The sequence below is a fragment of the Zonotrichia leucophrys genome, chromosome 20 (genome assembly GCF_028769735.1).
Source record: "Zonotrichia leucophrys gambelii isolate GWCS_2022_RI chromosome 20, RI_Zleu_2.0, whole genome shotgun sequence".
NCBI lineage: Eukaryota > Metazoa > Chordata > Aves > Passeriformes > Passerellidae > Zonotrichia > Zonotrichia leucophrys.
The window spans coordinates 9255399-9274857 of record NC_088189.1 but is presented as its reverse complement, the minus strand read 5'-3'; the positions used below and the strand labels follow the sequence as shown (position 1 = coordinate 9274857).

Genomic DNA, 19459 nt, shown 5'->3' with positions numbered 1-19459 from the left:
CTGTACCACTTCTCCCACCCGGGAGGGATCATTCCTTCCCGTGGCCTGGCAGCCCCGTCGCTGCCAGCCCCACCCAGCTGCCTCGCCCGCCCATCTCGCTTCACGCTTGTTCACAGTTTCTCCGTTGTCGTAGCGAGCAGCAGTGGAGCTGAGGGACGCTCGCATCATACACCGTCCCTCTCACCCCCCTATGGCATGATGGCGCGTTCCGGGCGGGGCGGGGCGTGGGGCGGAAGCGGCGCCGTGGCGCGGGAGGGAGCGGCATCATGGCGGCGCCGGGTGAGGCGAGGGCGGCAGGGTAGGGCCGGTGTCGGTGCCGCGGGGATGGAGGGATGCGGGGTAACGCGGTTATCTCTCCGCAGGCCCGCGGCTGCGTCTGGAGGCGGCGCTCGGCTTCCTGCTTCTCCTCGCCTGTGCCCAGGCCCTTGTCCCCAGTCATCGTCTCGATGCCCGCGACCTGGCGCGGCTGCGGGCGGTGCTGGAGCGGCCCTTCACGGACGTGCGCGCCGCCTTCTACTCCATCGTGGGGCTCAGCAGCCTCGGGGTGAGGGTGGCGGACGAAAAGGTGAGCGGGGCAGAGCCCGGGTATGGCTGCCCGGGGCCGCTTTGCTGTGTGAGGGGCTGCTGTATAGCAGGGAATGACGGATTATTAATATAATATGGGTTTATAGAGAGAGCTCTGCTTGGGCAGAGAGATGTAAAGCGTTTATAAAAGCATTGTATCCTTAGTAAGTAACAGAGTATCATTGGTAATTGGCGACTGTCATGTATTATTTGGATAAATTGCATTTTTGTGCGGGCACTAACGTGGCCCTGGCTCGCTTGCACTCACTGCTGTGAATGGTGCCTTCAGGGCCCGCTGTGATGTTACTGTGGATATCAATTTGTTTAAATGCCTGGTGAATAAGTTCCCTGCCTGTGGCACATTTAGTGCACTGTACTGTTAAACTGAGCTCCCATTAGTTTGTTTCAGTTTAAGTGCTGAATTCAGGAGCAGTTAAATTCTTGGTTATTTTCTGGTTAAAACGCATCCCAGTGATCCATCTATCCAGCTGTCATTAACACAAATTAACAAGCAGTCCCATTACTTGCCTTTATGCTGTACCTGCTTGCTCCACTTTTCTCTCTGCACTCTTTGAAATTCTGTATCCATTGATGATGGTGTGATATACAGCCCTACAGAATATCTGTTCTCTTATCCTGGAAGATTTGGCCTACTAAATACACCAGTTAGGCTTTAATTCTGATAGGCTTTATGATTATACTCAATTTAGGTTTGAATTATGGTTGCAGTAGAACTTATGTCTTCCTTATGTCTTTTAGGAGGAGCCACCCTTGTTTCTGTGCAGCACTTGGCAGAGTAGGATTTGGGGGGAATAAAAATGCACAGTGTTCATGGAATTGGCTTAGAGTATCATTTAAATCTCTTCTCAGTGGTTTAACTTCTGTTTCTGCACAGGCTGCATGTAAGTTCATCAAATCTCATGTGGACTCCAGCAGTGTTGAATCTCTCTTTTATGCTGCCCAGGCCATGCAAATCCTGTCAGGCTGTGAGGTGAGTGTGGAGTTCTGCAGACAGACACCAACAAGGAAATACTGGCCTTGTTATCTTTCCTTGGTTTATTTTATGCATAACTTTTACTTTCTTTTAGTGGCTTGTTCTCTGTTGTGCCTTAGGTAAATAAATGTTTGGGTGTGCTCCACACAAGGCAGAGTGTAAATATGTAACACAAGTATTTGGTCCAGGGTAATTCTGAGGGGATATTTTTTAATTGAAGAAAAAGAAGAAAGGCAGCACATTTTGTTAGAATCCTGAGCACTGTGTCAATTAGAAGCTCTTTGTGTGTGTGACAGATTGTTTGGTGCTGGATGCAGATGCAGAGCACCCTTGCTGAGCTGGGGGGGGGTTACCCAAGCCCTCTCTGCCATCAGTACCCCTGGCTACTGCACAGTGAGGTGCTGCCACATGAAAAGCTGTAGCAGGTCACCAGGGTACCTCTGAATGGATTATCCTGACTAATTGATGGTTGACAGCAAAACTTAAGGATTTAATCAATTAAACTAAAAAGTAATGAATGACAAAAGGATTTTCCCCAGAATTTTATAGAAGTTCACCAATCTAGTGTTGCACCAGGAGGGAATCAGTGGTGATTTGAGGACCATTTTTTTTTCAAGTGTGAATCACTGTGATCCCTGTGCTCCTCCTCAGGTCACCATTTCAAATGAGACCAGGGAGCTGCTGCTGGCAGCTGTCAGTGAGGATTCCTCAGTCACCCAGATCTTCCACGCTGTGGGTGCCCTGAGTGGCTTTGGCCTTCCCTTGGCATCCCAGGAAGCCCTGAGTGCTCTCAGTGCTCGGCTCAGCAAGGAGGAGAGCGTGCTGGCGTGAGTCTCACACAGGAGGGAGTCATGTTTACCCTCCAGGCTGCTGGGGTTTGAATTAAAAACTGTTTTATTGCTTAATATTTGGAATATAGATGTGTTAGAGTAGGTGCTGTCCAGTTCATTATTGTTTCTCGGGGCAACAAAATATATGGGGGGTTGAGTTTTGGAGCTATTTTTATATGATTTGTTAAATGAACTTATTTATTCACTTTAGTTCAAGGATAATGGTCAGTAAAGGGATGGTATCCCAAAAAAGCCTCCTCTTAAAAGGATTGATAACAGAATTTTTACTTTATACCTAACCATGATTCTGTGTTATTTATGGTTGCAGCAGACCTAATGCTCTTTCTCAGCCCTGTTTGTAGTCTGGGGTGCCTGCACTGTGAGCTGGAAAATATGTGCCAGTGAGCTGAAGGAATCTTGGCATTTATCACCAAAAAAATTTGTTTCACTCTGAAACAAGAGAACAGAATGTCCCTTAAAGGCTGGGGAAGAAAGGGAAACTTTAAAACTTTTTTTTTGCTGACTAAAAAGTGGATTCCTGGAAGCCTCAGAGGCGAGTCTGGGATCTGTGCTCTGCAGGGATCAGTTTGTTCTCTGCTCTGTCTTTGAGTCCTTGCAGCTCTGATGCAGCTGAAGTGACACTCTGTAATGAATGCTAAGTTCACACTAAATCACTTCAGATTCATTCTCTTGAGTGAACTGAAGGCAGGAACAGCTGTTTTACACTTCATTCAGAATAGAAAATGCAGTTGCTTTGATTTAAATGATGTTTGGCTTTTAAGAAAGGAGTAATCAACACTTGTTTGGTTTTGTTTGTTCTTGTTGAAGAACCATCCAGGCTTTGGAGACGGCATCTCACCTGTCCCAGCAGGCAGACCTAAGTAGCATTGTTGAGGAGATTGAGGTAGGAACACACTGTGCTCTCTAATTACTCACACATTTGCTAGATTGCTTTAGAACTAAAAGATGCATTAATGTGAAAAAACAAAATGAAAAACCAGCCTGGCTAATTGTCTGCCTGCATGATGTGGCTTGGCTTTCAAACAGATAATTCCTTGGACTTTTATCTGTTTCACAGTGGACTGAAAAATACACAATCCTGACATTTACATATAATTAAATCCACTAAAGGCTGGAGGATTTTCTTTCTTCCTGTTTCTAAATAACTATTACAAAATATATCATTGATCCCATACAGATAATTCTTGATTAAAGAGCTAACAGCAGAGTTAACTTCTGTGGATCCTCTAGAAGGCAGTTGAAATTTTAATAACTCTCTCTGTCAGGACCTTGTGGCTCGCTTGGATGACCTGGGTGGAGTTTACCTGCAGTTTGAAGAAGGAATTGAGACTACTGCCCTGTTTGTTGCTGCTGCCTATAAGCTGTCAGACCATGTGGGTACAGAGCCAGCAATAAAGGAGGTGTGTACCTGCCCTTTCCTTCCTTGCACACTCCAGCTCCCAGAAAGGATCTGCTCAGTCCCTGGGGTGCAGTGCCAGAGCCTGGTGTAACTGGGTGGAATTCCTACTGCAAAAAGTACTGAGCACATTCAGTGAAAAGGGACATTGTGGAGGGAATGCTAGGAAATAGAACCTAAGAGGAAATTCCAACTTAAAGATCACAGGCTGGATTGGTTGGGTTTTTTCCTTTTTCAAGTGTACAGAAGGAAATTGCAAGTGAAGCTTAGTTTTTCTTTGTTTATTGAGACGTGGTGTTGAAAAAAACCTTTGTTTCAGAGTTTGTTCTGGTATTTGGCACTTGCAGCACTTTCCAGCATTTCAAGGTGTTTTGCAAATGTTATTTATCTGTGAGGAAATGCAGGCACCCCAGTTTGGGGTGCCCAAAAGAGAGACAACGTTACCTTGTGCCTGCAGAAATCCAGATGAAAAAACTTATTGTCTAAGATGAAAGACTGCTGGAAATTTCTTTTGATCTTGGTTAAGCCAGAAGTCATTACTGCAAGCTATCCACTTGATTTCTTTTTTTCCCTTACAAGTTAATGGAGTTAGATGTACTTTGGAGTGAGAATGGCAGCTCCCTAAAGCAGGAGCCAGAGTGGCAGGGTTAAGGCAGAAGCCAGTGAAAGACATCTGAGTTCAGTCCTGGCTCTTTTCCACACTGCTGCCAAACACATTAATGCAAAGTAATTTTAATGTCATTTTTGAGGTGGTGATTCTGCCACGTGCAATTCAAACTGTCAGCGTCCAAATGATGCTTTAAAAAAAGACCAATTAAGGAAAATTGTTTAGTTTTTTTCAGAATTGTGCTGTCAGAAGTGTTGCTGTTGGGGCATGAGGCTTTATCTCTGTTGAATAGTGAGAGTGCCTTTGGAATGCCACAAAACTGGCTATAAAAAATAACATGTAGTGTTTGTAAAAAATAACTCCCTTTTTTTCCCCCCCACAAGTTCAGTGAGAGTGTCAGTTGCTGATTAAGGTCTGGAGCAGTGCCATGCCCTCCACAGACATGAAAAGCACTGCAGGATTTGCACTGTGCAGGAGTTTTGTAGCATTTGTCTGGATGCTTTCTCTAGTTGTGATATTGTTTGGTGTTCACTGGTACAAAGCAGAAAAGTGAAAATTTGATATGCAGTGAATTTCATTTAGAAGTGTTCTTTGCAGGTCACTAAGTTGTATCTTTATTGCTTTATTTGGGATTGTCTTTGATTGTACTCATTCTCATTAGGGTTTAGCCCAAAATCCTTGGTTTGGATCAAAGTCCAGGTAGCCAATCCCTCTGTTTTCCAGACTAGCAGGGAGGGATGGAAGAAGCTGAATAATGAGGGGTAAGAAATAATCTGCAGAGAGTGGTGCAGATGCCCTAACCCTGCTGAGTCAGCCTGCAAAGCCAGCTGGGGGATGCTGTCCCACTCCTGCTTTGGGGAGAACAAATGAGCTTTGGCACATCCCAGAGGCAGGGCTGGCTCTGTGCTCCTGGTGGTACTGCTTTAAAGCTAATCCTCTTAGCCTGAGGACACTGCTGAGCCTCAGGGGATAATAAGCTTGCCTGGACCTGGGCTGGCTCCTTCCAGAGCCATTGGGGTGCTTTGTTCCATGGCTTTCCCAGCCAGGATACCAAGCCTGGTTCTGCTCCTCTGTATGAGGACTGTTGTGCAGCTCTTGCAGCCAATTTGTCTTTTTGCAGCCACATGCAGTCTGGGTAGTTGAGCTGATGACATCTTTTTACTCTGAAACACATCATTTGCAGAGGTGGATCTATTTTCTGCTTTTCCAAGTTCTTGATACACTTCCAGCCATTGTGGTTGGAGCCTCCCAGCCAAGAATAAGAATGCACATGAAATTCCAAAGGTAGATAACTTTTGGGTTGCCTCATAATTTGAACTGGTTTTAAAGCAAATGGAAAATTAAACAGTCTTTTATGAATGATGTTTTCATTAATAACATAATACTCAGCCAGTGTGCAATGTTGTGGGAAGCTGCTGGTGCTTATATGTGGTTGGCTTTTCCTCTTTCAGGATCAGGTTATCCAGCTGATGAATGCCATTTTTAGCAAGAAGAACTTTGAGACTCTGTCAGAGGCTTTCAGCATTGCTCGTGCTGCAGGTGCCCTGTCCCAGAACCGCTTCCACCTGCCCATCATCATTGTCCCTGATGGCCCTGCAGCTGTGTCTCATCACCAGCCCCTGCTCAGGGTAAGCCTTAGCCCCACAGCTTGGCTCAGGCTGTGCTGCTGTAGCTCTGGGCTGACAGAAGTGTAAGCTGTCTTTCACTTTTAGCTCTGTGGCTGAGGCTCCAGCAGATCTGGGATTGCAGGGTTTTTTGTGAAGTGATTCTTAGGAACCTCAGCTTACCAAGAAGGCATGGTGTGGAAGTCAGCTCTTCACCTTCCCTCTTGTGTTAGAAAGAGCCAGGGAGGCTGGGATGCTGAGCAGGGGAGAGCTCTGGGTGTGTAACACTGAGTTATCTGTGCTCCTGCATTCCTTCTGGGCCAAGTCTCACAGAAATGCTGATTTTTCTTTCATAGCTTCAAGTGACCAATGTTATGTCCCAGCTCCTGACTCAAGTTTCTGTAAAGCTGGATCAAGCCAAGTCTGTGTCCAGCAAAGCCACTGTCCTTCAGCAGCTACCATTTACTCTCTCTGGGTAAGAAAATAAGATTATTTTTAGAGTAAGGCAAATAGGTGTTTTTTAAGCAATGTTAGACTTATTTTCCAAAAGTATTTTTCCACCAGAGAAATCTTTTTGTGGTAGAAAACTCAAAATGCTGTGGTTGTGTTTTGTTAGTGTAGAATTACTGATCACATTTGGTGGTGATGGTGAATTTCTGTTGTTTTTTTCTTTTGACTGGGAGTGGGAAATTCCAATGTTTCTTTGACTTTGGCCAACTTTGAAGAATTCTTTTACTGCTGCACTTAGCAGTGCTAGTTTTATGCTGTGTTTGTTTACCTGTTTAATGTACCATATTTGGAGACTTGTTGACACCTTGGTTTTTTTTGTTACAGAGATTTCTTTGAGCTGAACTTCATGAATGTGAAACCTGCTAGTGGATATTATGATTTCTCTATCAGTGTAGATGGAGATAAGCGATTTATTGCTAATAAAGTGGAGGTGAGTGTGCTCTTTGATGTATTTCCATTCTTTACCTATTCACTGAAACAGCTTTTTATTTATACTTGTGAAAGATGTTGCCAGTTGTATGGAATTTCTGTCACATGCTTTTCTATAATGCATTGGATTTTGACTCAGGATTATGGCCAGTAACCAGATTAAAACATGATCAAAAGGGATTTGTGTAAATTTCAAACCTGTCTTATCACTTAGATGCTGATCTGACAGCGTATGAACAAAGGGTAACAGGGGAGGTGTTCATATGGCAGCCCTAAGTCAATATGCAGAAATGATTTCCAGTGTTAGTTCTTCAGAGCATTCCAGAGTTGAGCCCATAAATCTCAAGGCTCTCTGTCAGTTGTCTGATGTTTGCCTGCTGTGTGCAAGCTGAGCATTTGCTGTTGTCTGTTTGTATAAGCTCTGGAGCCCTACAAGAGAGTCAAGGGAGTCTTTGAGCATTTCCAAACTGTGTAGGTGGTGAAGGTTTTGTAGTGGAGAAGCAGTGACCAAAGCAGATGAAATCTTTTCATGCACACACAGCCCTTTTTTTGGTGGCAAAAACTGTTAAACCACACCTTTCTGAAGAGCAGTTTATATAAACATTTGGAGTTTTCCATTCCTCAAGTTTGTTACAGTGAGAGGAATGTGACCTCTCTGACTGCTCATGTAGTCACCCCAGTGTCAACAGCTGAGAATGCTCTTCTCCAAAGAGGTCCATTCCCAGGGTTAATTTTTGCCCTCAATCACCTATCTAAGGAAACAATTAACATTTCAAGTCTTCCCACACATTTAGCTTGAAGTGGAGGAAGACACAACAGCTGACCTTTATTCTGAGTGTCAAATTGGCTCTGTCAGTGGAGCACTAATGGCCCTCAGGGTGTCAGAAGGGGCTGGATTGTCCTGCTTAAGCTGGGGCTGGCACAGGGAGGCACTGGCAGGAATGTATGAGCTCCAGCAGCTTTGTGGGAACTGCTGCTAATAAGACACATTGTTATGGGGGAGGACTGCTGGGGAGCTGCTTTTTTCCTTACTGTTATTAGCATTAATTGTCCTTAATGCACCATGGTTTTGACAGTAATGAGCTAAACCAGTGGGTCATTACTCAGGCAGAGACTGCATTTCCTGGCATTAAAATATTTGAGAGATGTTTGTGTACTGTGCAGTTGGGGGGGGGGGCTGTGTGCAGCAGCTCTGAGTTGCCTCCACACAACTTTTTTTAAATTATTATTTCTTAGTCCATCTTTCTTTGCTCCTGTTTTGGAACAAATGAAGGCTTTGCTAAAGTTAGCCTGAATCATCTGCATGTTAATGGATCCATTTTTGGGGTTGCCTCTCTCCTAAATTACACTTCTTTGTTGTAAAGGAACTGCCAAGATGATTGTGTTTGAAGTCTGACCTGAATAGTTTGCTTCATGTTTTTACATATTTTTCCTACAGGTTCTCTGTGAATTATTTTTCAGGCTGAGGGTGTGGGGCTGGCTCACATGAGCAAACCTGTAATAACAAATTGTAGTATAAGATGAAAAATGTCTTGGCAAGGAGACTTCAATTCTCTAAGGGAGCATTTGTAAGCTGTGAGAACAAATGTGCTAATTAAAAACTACAGACTGCAGTAACTGCTTGTGTTTGAGAGAAGAATTGAAATCAGTCAAACCCACTTGGATCAGTGCCTGAATGGGCTGTGGTTTGGGGCTGGGGAAAGGGCAGGAAATCATTTCTCTCCTTGAGGTTTATACTGCACTTAGCACAGAGGAGTGAGATAAATGGCAGGGCTTTATTGGCTGCCCTGCACTGAGGGGTGAGTGCTGTGACTGCAGCAAAGCTGGCTGGACAAAGTGCAGGTCTGCAGGAATGCTTTGGCATTGCCTGCTGGTAATAAAGTCAACGGAAACCTCTTGGGCTTTGGGAGCCAACAGAGGCAGAACTGTTGCTGTCCACAGACCTCCTGTCTCAAATTGCTGTCCAGAAAGCAGAAGGACACATGCACAGGCAGTGTGAAGTTGTATCAAATGTGATGTAATCTTTACTAGTGGCTTCTGCTAGTTCAGAGGGAAAACTGGATCTGGGTAGTTGGACTGTTTCATTCCAAACAGCTCTCTCAAGGCAGCTAATTCCAGCATGCCTGAGAAGTTGGTGTCTGCAGAGCTGGCTGCTTGTGCAGAGAGGAAGGGGGTGGGTCAGTGACTGGTGCTGGAGCTTTGCCAGAAGGAAAATTGCTGTAGATCCTTCTGTGCAGATCTTTGACTTGGGCTTAGTCATAAGACCCTCTTTGGGGAAGAGGGACTGAAGAGATAAAGCATCTGCAGTGAACTTGGCCATAATTGCTGTATGTAGAGTGCTCTGAAGGATTTTCTATTGTGTTTTCTTGCAGCTGAAAGTAAAAGTTTCCACAGAAGTGGGGATTACTAATGTAGATCTTTCTACTGTGGATAAGGATCAGAGCATTGCACCAAAAACAACCAGGTAAAACAGCTTGGGGTGTGTGATCCTGGAAGGGCAACCCTGACTCTAAACTAGAGCCTTGGTTTCTCTGATCCAGGCCTTCTGTTGGAAAATCACCTCAGTTCTGTGTGGTTTTTTCCCTCCTAGGGTAGCTTACCCAGCCAAAGCCAAGGGCTCATTCACTGCTGACAGCCATCAGAACTTTGCTTTATCCTTCCAGCTGATAGATGTGAACAGTGGAGCTGAACTCATCCCTCACCAGGTTAGGACAATTTTTGTCATTGCTGTGTTACCAAGATGTTCCATCATGAAGCATCTGAAGTGACAGTTGCTCTTGAAAAGATTTGATGGGTTTTGAGAAGCCTTATGTTTCTGACATGTACTGTGAAGATCACTGATCTCACTAGCTGGGAGATTCACTTTGTTTTGTCTGTCTTTTAAATGAAACTCTCCTGGCTCTGGGATTGTGTTGTATTTAACTCCACAGATTGAGTGCACTGTAAAAGCACACTTCTGATGGTTTTTTTAATGTAAATTGCTGTCAGAAAAGTCCTTGAATGTTCCAATCTTCCTTGCAGACTTTTGTTCGGCTTCACAACCAAAAGACTGGCCAGGAGGTGGTGTTTGTTGCAGAGCCAGACAGCAAGAATGTGTACAAATTTGAACTGGATACCTCTGAAAGAAAGACTGAATTTGACTCTGCCTCTGGGACCTACACTCTTTACCTGATCATTGGAGATGCCACTCTGGAAAATCCAATCCTTTGGAATGTGGTATGTTAGCTGCAAGTGGGTGATGTGGTTTTGTCATTACTGACAGTCTGACAGGAGGGCATGGTACAGGCTTGGAAAGCAAAAAGCTCAAATGTTTTGTTCTTTTTAGTGAACCAGAATACTTTAGGCCATTTGTGGGCTCTGAGGTTTGTTGTTGTTGCAAGTTTTAAGTAAACTTCAAAGCAAGACAGAAATTAACATTAATTTCATCATGTGGTGCAGAAGCTTCAGAATGGGTTTGATGCAATTTCACAGCAGGCTCTCAAGGTTTAACCTCTCTGTTCTTTCTCTGCTGGAAATAAGTCCAGCTCTTAATGATGGGTGAATGATATTACTGCCCCTGTTAGGAGAGGTGGCTTCTTAAAAATTATGGTGTCTTTTTCTCAATTTCTCTTTTAAAAATTATGTAAATTGTAGATTGTCAAATAGGGAAATAGGGCACAGTAATGGAATAGGTTTTATGCGTTTAGATCTAAATGCATGAAGCTGCACAATTTCATTTCAGGCTGATGTTGTGATCACATTCCCAGAAGAGGATGCACCATCCACAGTCCAGTCCAAGAACCTCTTTGTTCCCAAACCTGAAATCCAGGTACAGTCAAGATTATATTTGGAGATGAGGGCTTAGTGTTGTGTTCTCATCATAGTTTATTTGTAAGTAATATAATTAAAGGAAGACCAGAGTTACTGCTTGATGGAAAGAAATTTGCTGGAGTTCTCTGGTGTATGAATAAAAAAGCTGTGTGTTCTAGCTATGAGAAAGCAACTGATGTCAGTGAAAAGACCCAAACATGAAAATTTGGGCAGGTGAGCACCACAGAAAGGTCTCTGTTTCATTCCAGCCATCTGGGCTGATATCAAGCTAACCAGTGCTTCTGTGAGTGCAAGGAAAAGTTAACTGTGCAAGAAATCAAATGTGCAGAGACTGGAATAGACACTGTGTGTTAAAGAGCCAGTCTTTCCCTTGAGGAGAATGGCTCTGACCCAGAGGAACCTCTGGGAACAGCACCAGGCTGCAGCTTGGGAGCAGAGGAGCTGCTCTGTTGGAACACTGCTGCTCATGAGTTGGTTTTGTTTGTTTGCAGCACCTCTTCAGGGAGCCTGAGAAGAGGCCTCCCACAGTGGTCTCCAACACTTTCACTGCACTGGTTCTCTCCCCACTGCTTTTGCTGCTCATCTTGGTGAGTGAACTGGGTCACAGAAGAACAGCAAACACTTTTTCCCATCCAGTCAGAGAAGGTTGGACAGCTCAACTTCTTGCTAAAACTTTTGTTAATCATGACTGGCACAGCAGTGCTGGAGTCACAGCTAGCAGATGTCAGTGCACTGGTCTGGTTTGGTTTTTTAGGTTATAGTCAGAGCAGAATCACACTGCTGCCAAGTTGAAGTAGCTGGATGAGTTTCTTCAGTGTGCTTCAGCTGGGGATGGTGAATAACAGTGGGCAGATTAAGTTGCAATAACTTTAGACTTCCACAGGAAAAAGGCAGTTATTCTGCCTCACATGTAATAAATCCATCACATAATCTGTGTTACTTAATCCTGTCAGATTGAATTCCCATTTGTGGACATTTGAGTGTCTGTAGTTGAAACATCCCCTGCCACTCACTGTATCATCAGGTCAGTGCTTTGAACTTAATGCAATAAAAATCTCACTGAGACAAGTTAAATTATTCCTTTTTTGGAAGATGAAACTGGTTCCAACAGTAATTTCCCGTTAGCCAGTCTCAGTGAAAGCTGGCATTCAGGCAGTCATGTCCTCTGGTCTGTGGAGTTCACGATATACAAGGTTGTGACACTTTAATAAAAAAACTCATTGTTGCTGCTCCTCTTTTCCACCCTTAATGCCTTTATCTTTTATAGTCAAAAACTCCTAAGTGTTACTATGAGCAAATGTCTTGTGTCTATAGCTGTTCTTTGGATGAGTCCAAAATGAGAGCATTACCCTTTTTAAAAATTATTTTTAATGAAAATTAATTCATCTGCGTAGAAATAGCAATATCTTTCTTTTTCACTATTTAAATTTGGAGCAGTTTTCTCTCATCAGTTTAAGATATTTGGGGAACTGCATTGGGGCAGTCAGAAGTAACAGGAGACATTTCCACTGAAGGAGCTCAACAAGGCTGCCTTTAGCAAAATTACTCCTATCTCCTCTTGCAGTAATTAACAAGTGCTTCTCTAGAGAATACACTGGATTCACTGAAGATCTTAAACATGCCTGAAAGAAGTTGAATCTTAAAATAAAAGCTGGTGTTTACCAGGCTGTTTAACTCCAATTTTGTTTCTTTTCCTTTTTAGTGGATCAAGATAGGTGCCAACATCTCCAACTTCAGCTTTGCTCCCAGCACCATTGTTTTCCACTTGGGACATGCTGGTAAGTGTCAGAGGCTTTGTGTGTTTTTGACCTCCTCACCTGGGAGTTGGAGATGAGAGCATGTGGTTAATGGGCTCGTGGTCTATTAACTCTAATGACATAACAGCATAACACTTGTTCTCTTGTTTCCATCTGCCTTCCTGCTTTTCATGATTGTTAATATGGTGATAAACCTGTTTTGGCCATCAGCTTATAACAGCCATCATTATCCAGGCCCCTCTCTCACTCCATTTATCTGTACTTAATAGAACTTCTTATTTCCAGAGGTCACACTTTATTGCATGTTTATCCTCTGAGAGTGGGGAGGTTCTGTGGGGATTGGGACCTGCAGGACTCTCAACAGTGAAAAGCTACATCTTTTCTTAAAAGCTCTTCCCATAAAAGCACTTCTGGTTCTTTGGCTGAACCAAATTTTTTCATCCATTTTATTGTGTCCTTGGTTACACAGTTATTTACTGTCTTGGTAGAATTTCAGAAACATAGTTTGGGAGAACATTGAATTGATTTCCAAATGTCACTTTGTTTCTCAGTCCAAGTCAGGTTACTTGGAAACTTTATAAAGCTGTAAGCCCTTACAGATGTGTGAGGTTAATATCTCCTATTGAAATCCAGACTATCCTCCTCTTTTTAATAGCCCTTAATGTCTATAATAGTCCATAATTCTGCCACAGGAGAGTTGGTTGCAAGCTGTCAGTGTCACATTTTCACTCCAGAATGGGAACCCAGATGTCTTCATTCCCTGGCAATAATGTGTGGTCTTTAGAGCTGCCATTCAGAGCTTCAGAGATGGGATAGGAACCAAATGCTTAGGCCTGGCAGCACAGTTGTTCTTAGGATGACAAATGTTGGTCTTTGAAATGCAGTTTCAGCCACGGGCTGTCTGTTTTTTCCCCAGCAATGTTGGGACTCATGTATGTGTACTGGACTCAGCTCAACATGTTCCAGACTCTGAAGTACTTGGCCATTTTGGGTGGCATCACATTCCTGGCAGGCAACAGGATGCTGGCTCAGAAAGCTGTGAAGAGGTAAGGGGGGCACAGAGCTTTAACATCAGTGGGGAGGAGGTGACAGGGTGCTGCTGTGTGTCACTGCTTTGGCCTCTTGGACCTTGTGTGTGGGGCTGGGCTGCTCAGCCCCATTCCCTGCCCCTTGATCTGGGCAGGGCAGTGAGGGGCTGTGCCCAGGGAGCAGCTCCTGCACAGAGAACTGGCCATGTGCTGAAGGAAGCTCTTAGAATACTGTTAGATTATGGAAGCCTCTATAAATGTAGAGGAGGCCCAACTATTTGGGAGCTCTGCTTGTGATGAAGGTTTTAAGAGGAGGAAGGTAAGGTGGGAATAAATTACTGCTGTGTTCCTATAGCTAAGGGGTGGTTGTAGGGAAAAGGGAGCAGCTGCTTATCAGCTGTGCAGCATCAGACAAGAGGCAACAAACATTGGCAAACCCAGGGAAAATTCTGCTACATATTAGGGATACAGCATTCCTTTCTGTACTGGATTGGATTCATTCTGCACACTTGTGTCTTCTGCCACACAAGGTCTGGGGACTGCCCTGTGTGGGCAGGCATCAGTTTGCTGCCACTGCAGTGCCTTGTTAGAGGTCACACCATTCCCTGTCCTTCACTTCTGCCACACACAGTTTCCATGTGGGACTTAAGCTTTTGTACTAATGTAGCATTTGACTTTGAAGATGATTTACTGACCTGCTTTGCCATCACACCTGTGCTTTGCTTACTTTCCCCTTTTTGAGCTATTGGATACCTACCTGCATAGATATCCCTGGGGTCTCATCTTTTTGATTACATTCTATTAAAACCAGGACAAGAGCTGTAAAAAAAAACATAAGAATATAATTTTCAGGAGGGTTGCATTGATTTATTTTCTTTAAACCATCTCTACATTGATGGCTGTGTCAAGGAGGATGATTAATGTAATTAACCATTTTCATACTGTCCTCTCAGCTTTCTCAGCCTTGCTCCCTCAGATGTCCAGCTCTCTCTCCACTGGCATTTTATTGTGTTAACATAACTTCCTATGGCAATTTGGTTGCCCCTGGGACTGTTATGTCATTTAATAATGAGTAATGAGACATTGTTATTAAGTGCAGATTGCCTAGGATACAGATTTGGGGGAAAATAATACAATGAAGCAAATTCCTAAGTGTCTTGGCTGAACCAGGGCTTCTGTTAGCACATGAATGCAGGTGGTTGGTTCCTGCTTCAAACCACTGCAGGGGGTGTCCGTGTGCGTTTTCACTGGAAATGACACGAAGCTGCAACTACAATGGCAAATTTGAAAGTAAAACTTCTCTCTGAGGCTAAAGTTAAACCCTTTGTACATGACTTTAAAGTTCAAAAAGACATCTTCTTGTGAAGGCAGTGCCTGCCTGTCTCAGATGCTGGAGTGCAGTGACAATTAAGCAGATTGCACTTTGAGGCCAAGCTGTGGAGGCCAACAGCAGCGTGAGAAGGGGGCTGGCTCTATCAACCAGCTTGTTACAGAAGTTACCAGAAGGCCTGGTTTTGCTTTTTGCATTTCTGTCACAGGGTCTGGCTGCTGGAACAGGGCTGCTTTCTTCCTTGCTGTCTTCTCTGAACCTTTTCCCTCTCTCCTTTTGGCAGGATCGCTGCAGAGCAGAGCAGTAGGTTGGCAAAGTATAGAACGCTGCGGTAAAAGGGGGTTTGCTAGTGACCAGCTCTTCAGGAAGTAAGGGCCTTTTTGCATTTTGCCTTTCCCTGGCCATGCTGCCTGTTTCATTTCACCTCATCACTCACTCCTTTGACAAAAAAAATATGTGAGCTGGAGCTGCTTCCCCCAGCATTGCTTAATGGGCTTTAAATCAGTCCTTGGGTGCCCTGGCTGCAGCTGGGTTGGGCATATTAGCAGAACATGTTCTCTGAGACTAAATTGCATTTGTGTGATTTCCTGAATTATCTGAAGTCTGTGTGGTGATATGTGCACATGTAAGTATGCTGTTGTGGGCATCAAGCAGCTCTCAGGTGATGAAATAATACAATATTATTGGTCCTATAAATAAATTATTGGCAATGTCAGCTGGAGGAGACCATGGTGAAAGTGGCTGACTCTGGGGCTGTTCCCACCCTGCTGCTGGTACTCCCTGTCCCCACCTGCAGCATTCTGTGCAGCTGCCAGGCACTCTGCCTGCTGAATTGCATCCTCATTTGGGCTGGTGAGGGCTCTGTGCAGCAGAGCCAGGTCAGCACCACCTCTCTCAGCTGAGAGCACGACCCAGTCCTGGGTCACCACCCTCCCATTAGACTGAATTGATGGACTGCCATGATGGCTCAGGCAGCAGCAGCTCCCAGCCCCCTCCATTCCATACAGTCATGTGCTGGCTCTCCATTGCCCTTTGCCAGCAGAAAGCCCTTTGTGTCCTTTCATTCCCAAAGGTAAGGTCCCAGTTTGCCAAAGGTAAGGTCCCAGTTTGCTCTGTGCACTGTGGTGTGGGGGCAGGACTGCCCAGTTCTGAGTGTGTGTGCATGAGGGCTTCATTCCTTGCTCAGTGCACTGGTTTGTGGTGGGGCAGAGGAAGAGTTTGTGGCATGGGTCCTGTGATGACACAAATCACTGGACAATGTGCTGCACAGGTACATCTGAGCATCTGCTTCCCCTCACATCCACTGTCAGTGCTCCGCACTGGGGAGTTGAATGGAGCCCAGTTTTCGTGGTGCAAATCAAAACCAGCACTGGGAGGTTGTGCCACACAAAAGGTGTGCACTGTGCTCCTGTCTGCAGTTTTTACCTGTGGAAAATTTGGCATCATGTCCCTCAGAAAAACGCCCTTTGCTGTCTTTTCTCTCCCTGGAGTGTTTTGAAGTACCTGAGCACAGAACAAGCCACAGCAAGTTATTGGAGAGGAACTGGAGGTGGCTGTGCCTTGTCCTTTTGACTGCTGTGTTTGCTGTTCAGGCTCCTGGATGCTTCTCTTTAGCATCACTTTGGGCCAGTGGTTTGCAGCTTTTTAGTGGCCTGTTCCCAAGTGCCTCATGAGTGTGTTCTCCACAGCCTGCATGTTTCCTGTTCCTCAGCCTGGTATTTTAACTCCTTCATTCCTTATGGGCTGTAAGTAATCCTAGAGGATCATGGAATCACAGACTGGTTTGGGTTGGAAGGGATCTTAAAGCCCTCCAGTTCCAACCCCCTGCCATGGGCAGGGACACCATCCACTAGACCAGGTTGCTTAGGGCCACATCCACCTTGGTCTTTAACAAATTCCAGAGATGGGGCAACAACTGCTTCTCTGGGCAACCTGTGCCACTGCCTCACCACATTCTGAGTTTGAAAATTCTTCCTAACATCTAATCTAAACCTGCCCTCTTTCAGTTTAATACCACTGCCCTATCTGGCTCTATAAAACATCCCTCTCACTCCTTTTCATAAACCCTTCAAGTCCTGCATGGCCACAGTGAGGCCTCCCTTGGGTCTTTTCTAGGCTGAGCATCCCCAAGTCCCTCAGCTTTGCCTCAGAGCTGTCTGTGGCCCTGAGATCTTGCAAATAACTTAATACCCACAAACCCTAATTTAGATTTTGCTGCCATGTGCAGTCCCAAACCTTTTTCCTCACTGCTGAGTTTTCTGATGCCCCAGCTGTGTCAGTTAAGAGTGTCATGCTATGTGTGGCATCATGGAAGGCAGAAGGACCTCAAAAGGTTGGGTTTGCTGTGCTAACCATCCCTGATCTTCCTGGGGAGATGAAGATCTCTGTGTTAACATGGACCAACAATTGCCAGCAGATGGATCAGCCCTGATAAAAGGAGGAGTTAAGGTACTTGCAGGTTTTGCCTTCAGCCTGGGTTGTTTTTTCTTTGTTCAGTTCTGTAATTTAATAGGCACATTCATGCCTTTTGCACCAGAAATTAATCTTCATTTTCTCTGACCATTTCCATGCTCCCTGAATTCCATCCCCCATCCCAGAGCAGTGCTGGTTTATCACTCAAATAAGCTGCTTTGGGGAATTTTGTCCAACAAGCTGCTTTTGAGAGAGAATGAGGGGTCTGGGAACACTTGTACTGTACAGGCCAGTGCTTTGTTGCCTGGAAGAGTTAATATTTTTTTATTTTTCTTTCCAGGACACAATAGTACCAGAAGAATGGAAGAAATGTGGAAAAACAAAGCAAATGCTTTCAGAACAGAAGCAAATAATAAATAACTGAAAGGCCAGAAGAAGGAAGGCAGAAGATAATTCTTTTTTTATATATTAAGTCAAATGGGTGCCAGTTAAACTTTTTTTAAAATCTTTATTTTCATCATTGTGTTCATGCTACTGGAGTGCTTTTCATATGAATCTGGAAAATCTTTTCTTCCCTGGATCCTCTCCCCTTCTCCCAGGACATTTGAATTTCTTTTTGAGAAAAAGGAAGAAGAAAATACAAATCTGCTTTTTCCCCAGGTGCCCTTTCCTCATCCTAAAGATTTGTGAATAAAGAGGAGGAAAGGATGGTCCTGAGTGTTGTGTTTTGTCTGTCTCAGAGGCAGTGGATGGAAGCTGGGCTCCTATGAGAATGAAAGGAGCTTTTTCTGGTGGGTAATTTTGTGTGTGAGTCATTGCTGAGTGTGAAGCTTCCTGTTCTTTCATGTCCTTTCCCTGGGGGCTGTGTTTATTGGGGGGCACTTCCCTCCTGCCTGGCCCTTGGGTGAGGCTGTGGCTTCTTTCTGCACTGAAGGTTTGTCTCTCTCACTCCAGGCTGTGCCCAGCTGCTCTGGGCCCTGGGGCTCAGCCCTTGTGGGAGCCTGCAGTGCTGCTGTGCCTGGCTGTGTCTGACCCAGCAGCTTTGGGGCTCCTGTGGGGGCTGCACTTTCTTTCTAGCCTCTGGCAGTGACCTTCTTATTCCAGATTGATGGAGTTGTTGCTTCTGCTCTCCTGTGAAACCACAGCCAGGTGTGCTGCTTGCCACGTGGCTGTGTTTGAGTTACTCAAACTCCAATTTCCCAACTAATTACTCCCTTCAGGACCACCAAGCAATGCTGGGGCAGCAGCTTTGGGTGTTACTGAAGGACTCACAGATAGTAATAACCAAAGGCCTAAATCTCCTCCTCATGAGCAACTTTCACGTGGAAAATTTAACATTTGCTCCCTTCCCTGCTCTTGTGCATCCTCTGTCAAGGGTAGGTGTTTAGAGGCCTTTTGGCAAAGGAACCTTATCAAAGTCTTCTGGAAATCCAGGAAAATTACATCAGCAAGCAAGCATGTGCATAGAGGGTGTGGAGTTGAATCCTCCAAAGCATTTCACGTATGTGAGACGTGACCCCACTTTATTAAACCCACCTTGTCTGTTCCCCATGCTTGTTGCTCACACTTAGCTCATTGTTCCTGCTCTTTGTAGCTGTTCCTACCTGCTGCTGCAGTGTAAACATTGGGGTGGGCCCACAGAGGTTTCATGAACTTCAGTGACCTCCCCTGCACTCCTTCAAACACCAGATCTCAGGCTGCATTCAAGTCCTCTGGGACTAAAGGGGTTTTAGACAAGAAATAACTAAGCTATTCATAGTCATTTACCCTGAAATATTTTTTTTAGCCCTGTATTTTGTTACTGCTCACTTAGAAGCTTTGTAACTAATTCTTTCTGCTGATGCTTTGTGTTAGGACAGAACTTTCCCTGTGCCTATAAAGCTGCAGCATTTTATCCAAGGAGAGCAGGGATGCAAAAGGAGAATTATGGAGTGCCCCTGTGATGTGTCTCTTCTAAGCTGTGTGTTGCTATTGATTGTACTACTTATGGATTAGGAAAGATTGTTTTTATTATTTTAGTCTTTTAGTCCTGAGATATTTTTTATTTGCTTTGTTTTTATATTTAATCTCACAGAGTTTGAGCATTTGTTTCCTTATTTTGAAGCAAACTGAACCTGCAAAGGAGTCTCTTTTATTCCAAATAGCTGCACTCACCCATCCATTTAAT

The 19459-nt window shown here is 44.6% G+C and overlaps 1 protein-coding gene across 2 annotated transcripts; it reads left to right on the top strand.

Annotated features, from left to right (window-relative positions):
- Positions 1-221: 221 nt before the first annotated feature.
- RPN2 (ribophorin II) lies at positions 222-18002 on the top strand. 2 transcript variants are annotated; one of them, XM_064729669.1, is made up of 18 exons: positions 222-279; positions 363-565; positions 1460-1555; positions 2210-2385; positions 3217-3292; positions 3675-3809; positions 5864-6040; positions 6373-6491; positions 6851-6956; positions 9328-9419; positions 9546-9660; positions 9977-10171; positions 10677-10763; positions 11257-11352; positions 12468-12543; positions 13439-13568; positions 15164-15248; positions 17633-18002. In XM_064729669.1, the coding sequence occupies exons 1-17, from the start codon at positions 267-269 to the stop codon at positions 15213-15215; spliced, it is 1944 nt and encodes a 647-aa protein (XP_064585739.1). In that variant the 5' UTR covers positions 222-266; the 3' UTR covers positions 15216-15248; positions 17633-18002. The 2 variants fall into 2 exon arrangements, with proteins under 2 accessions (XP_064585739.1, XP_064585738.1); XM_064729668.1 differs by lacking the exon at positions 15164-15248 and having other exon boundaries at positions 232-279.
- Positions 18003-19459: the final 1457 nt, after the last annotated feature.

Excerpts from the sequence above, each read along its gene's own strand:
- RPN2 (XM_064729669.1), top strand. Across the intron at positions 3,810-5,863 it reads CAGAGCCAGCAATAAAGGAG|GATCAGGTTATCCAGCTGAT; the intron begins GTGTGTACCTGC and ends TTCCTCTTTCAG. Across the intron at positions 13,569-15,163 it reads GCTCAGAAAGCTGTGAAGAG|GATCGCTGCAGAGCAGAGCA; the intron begins GTAAGGGGGGCA and ends TCCTTTTGGCAG.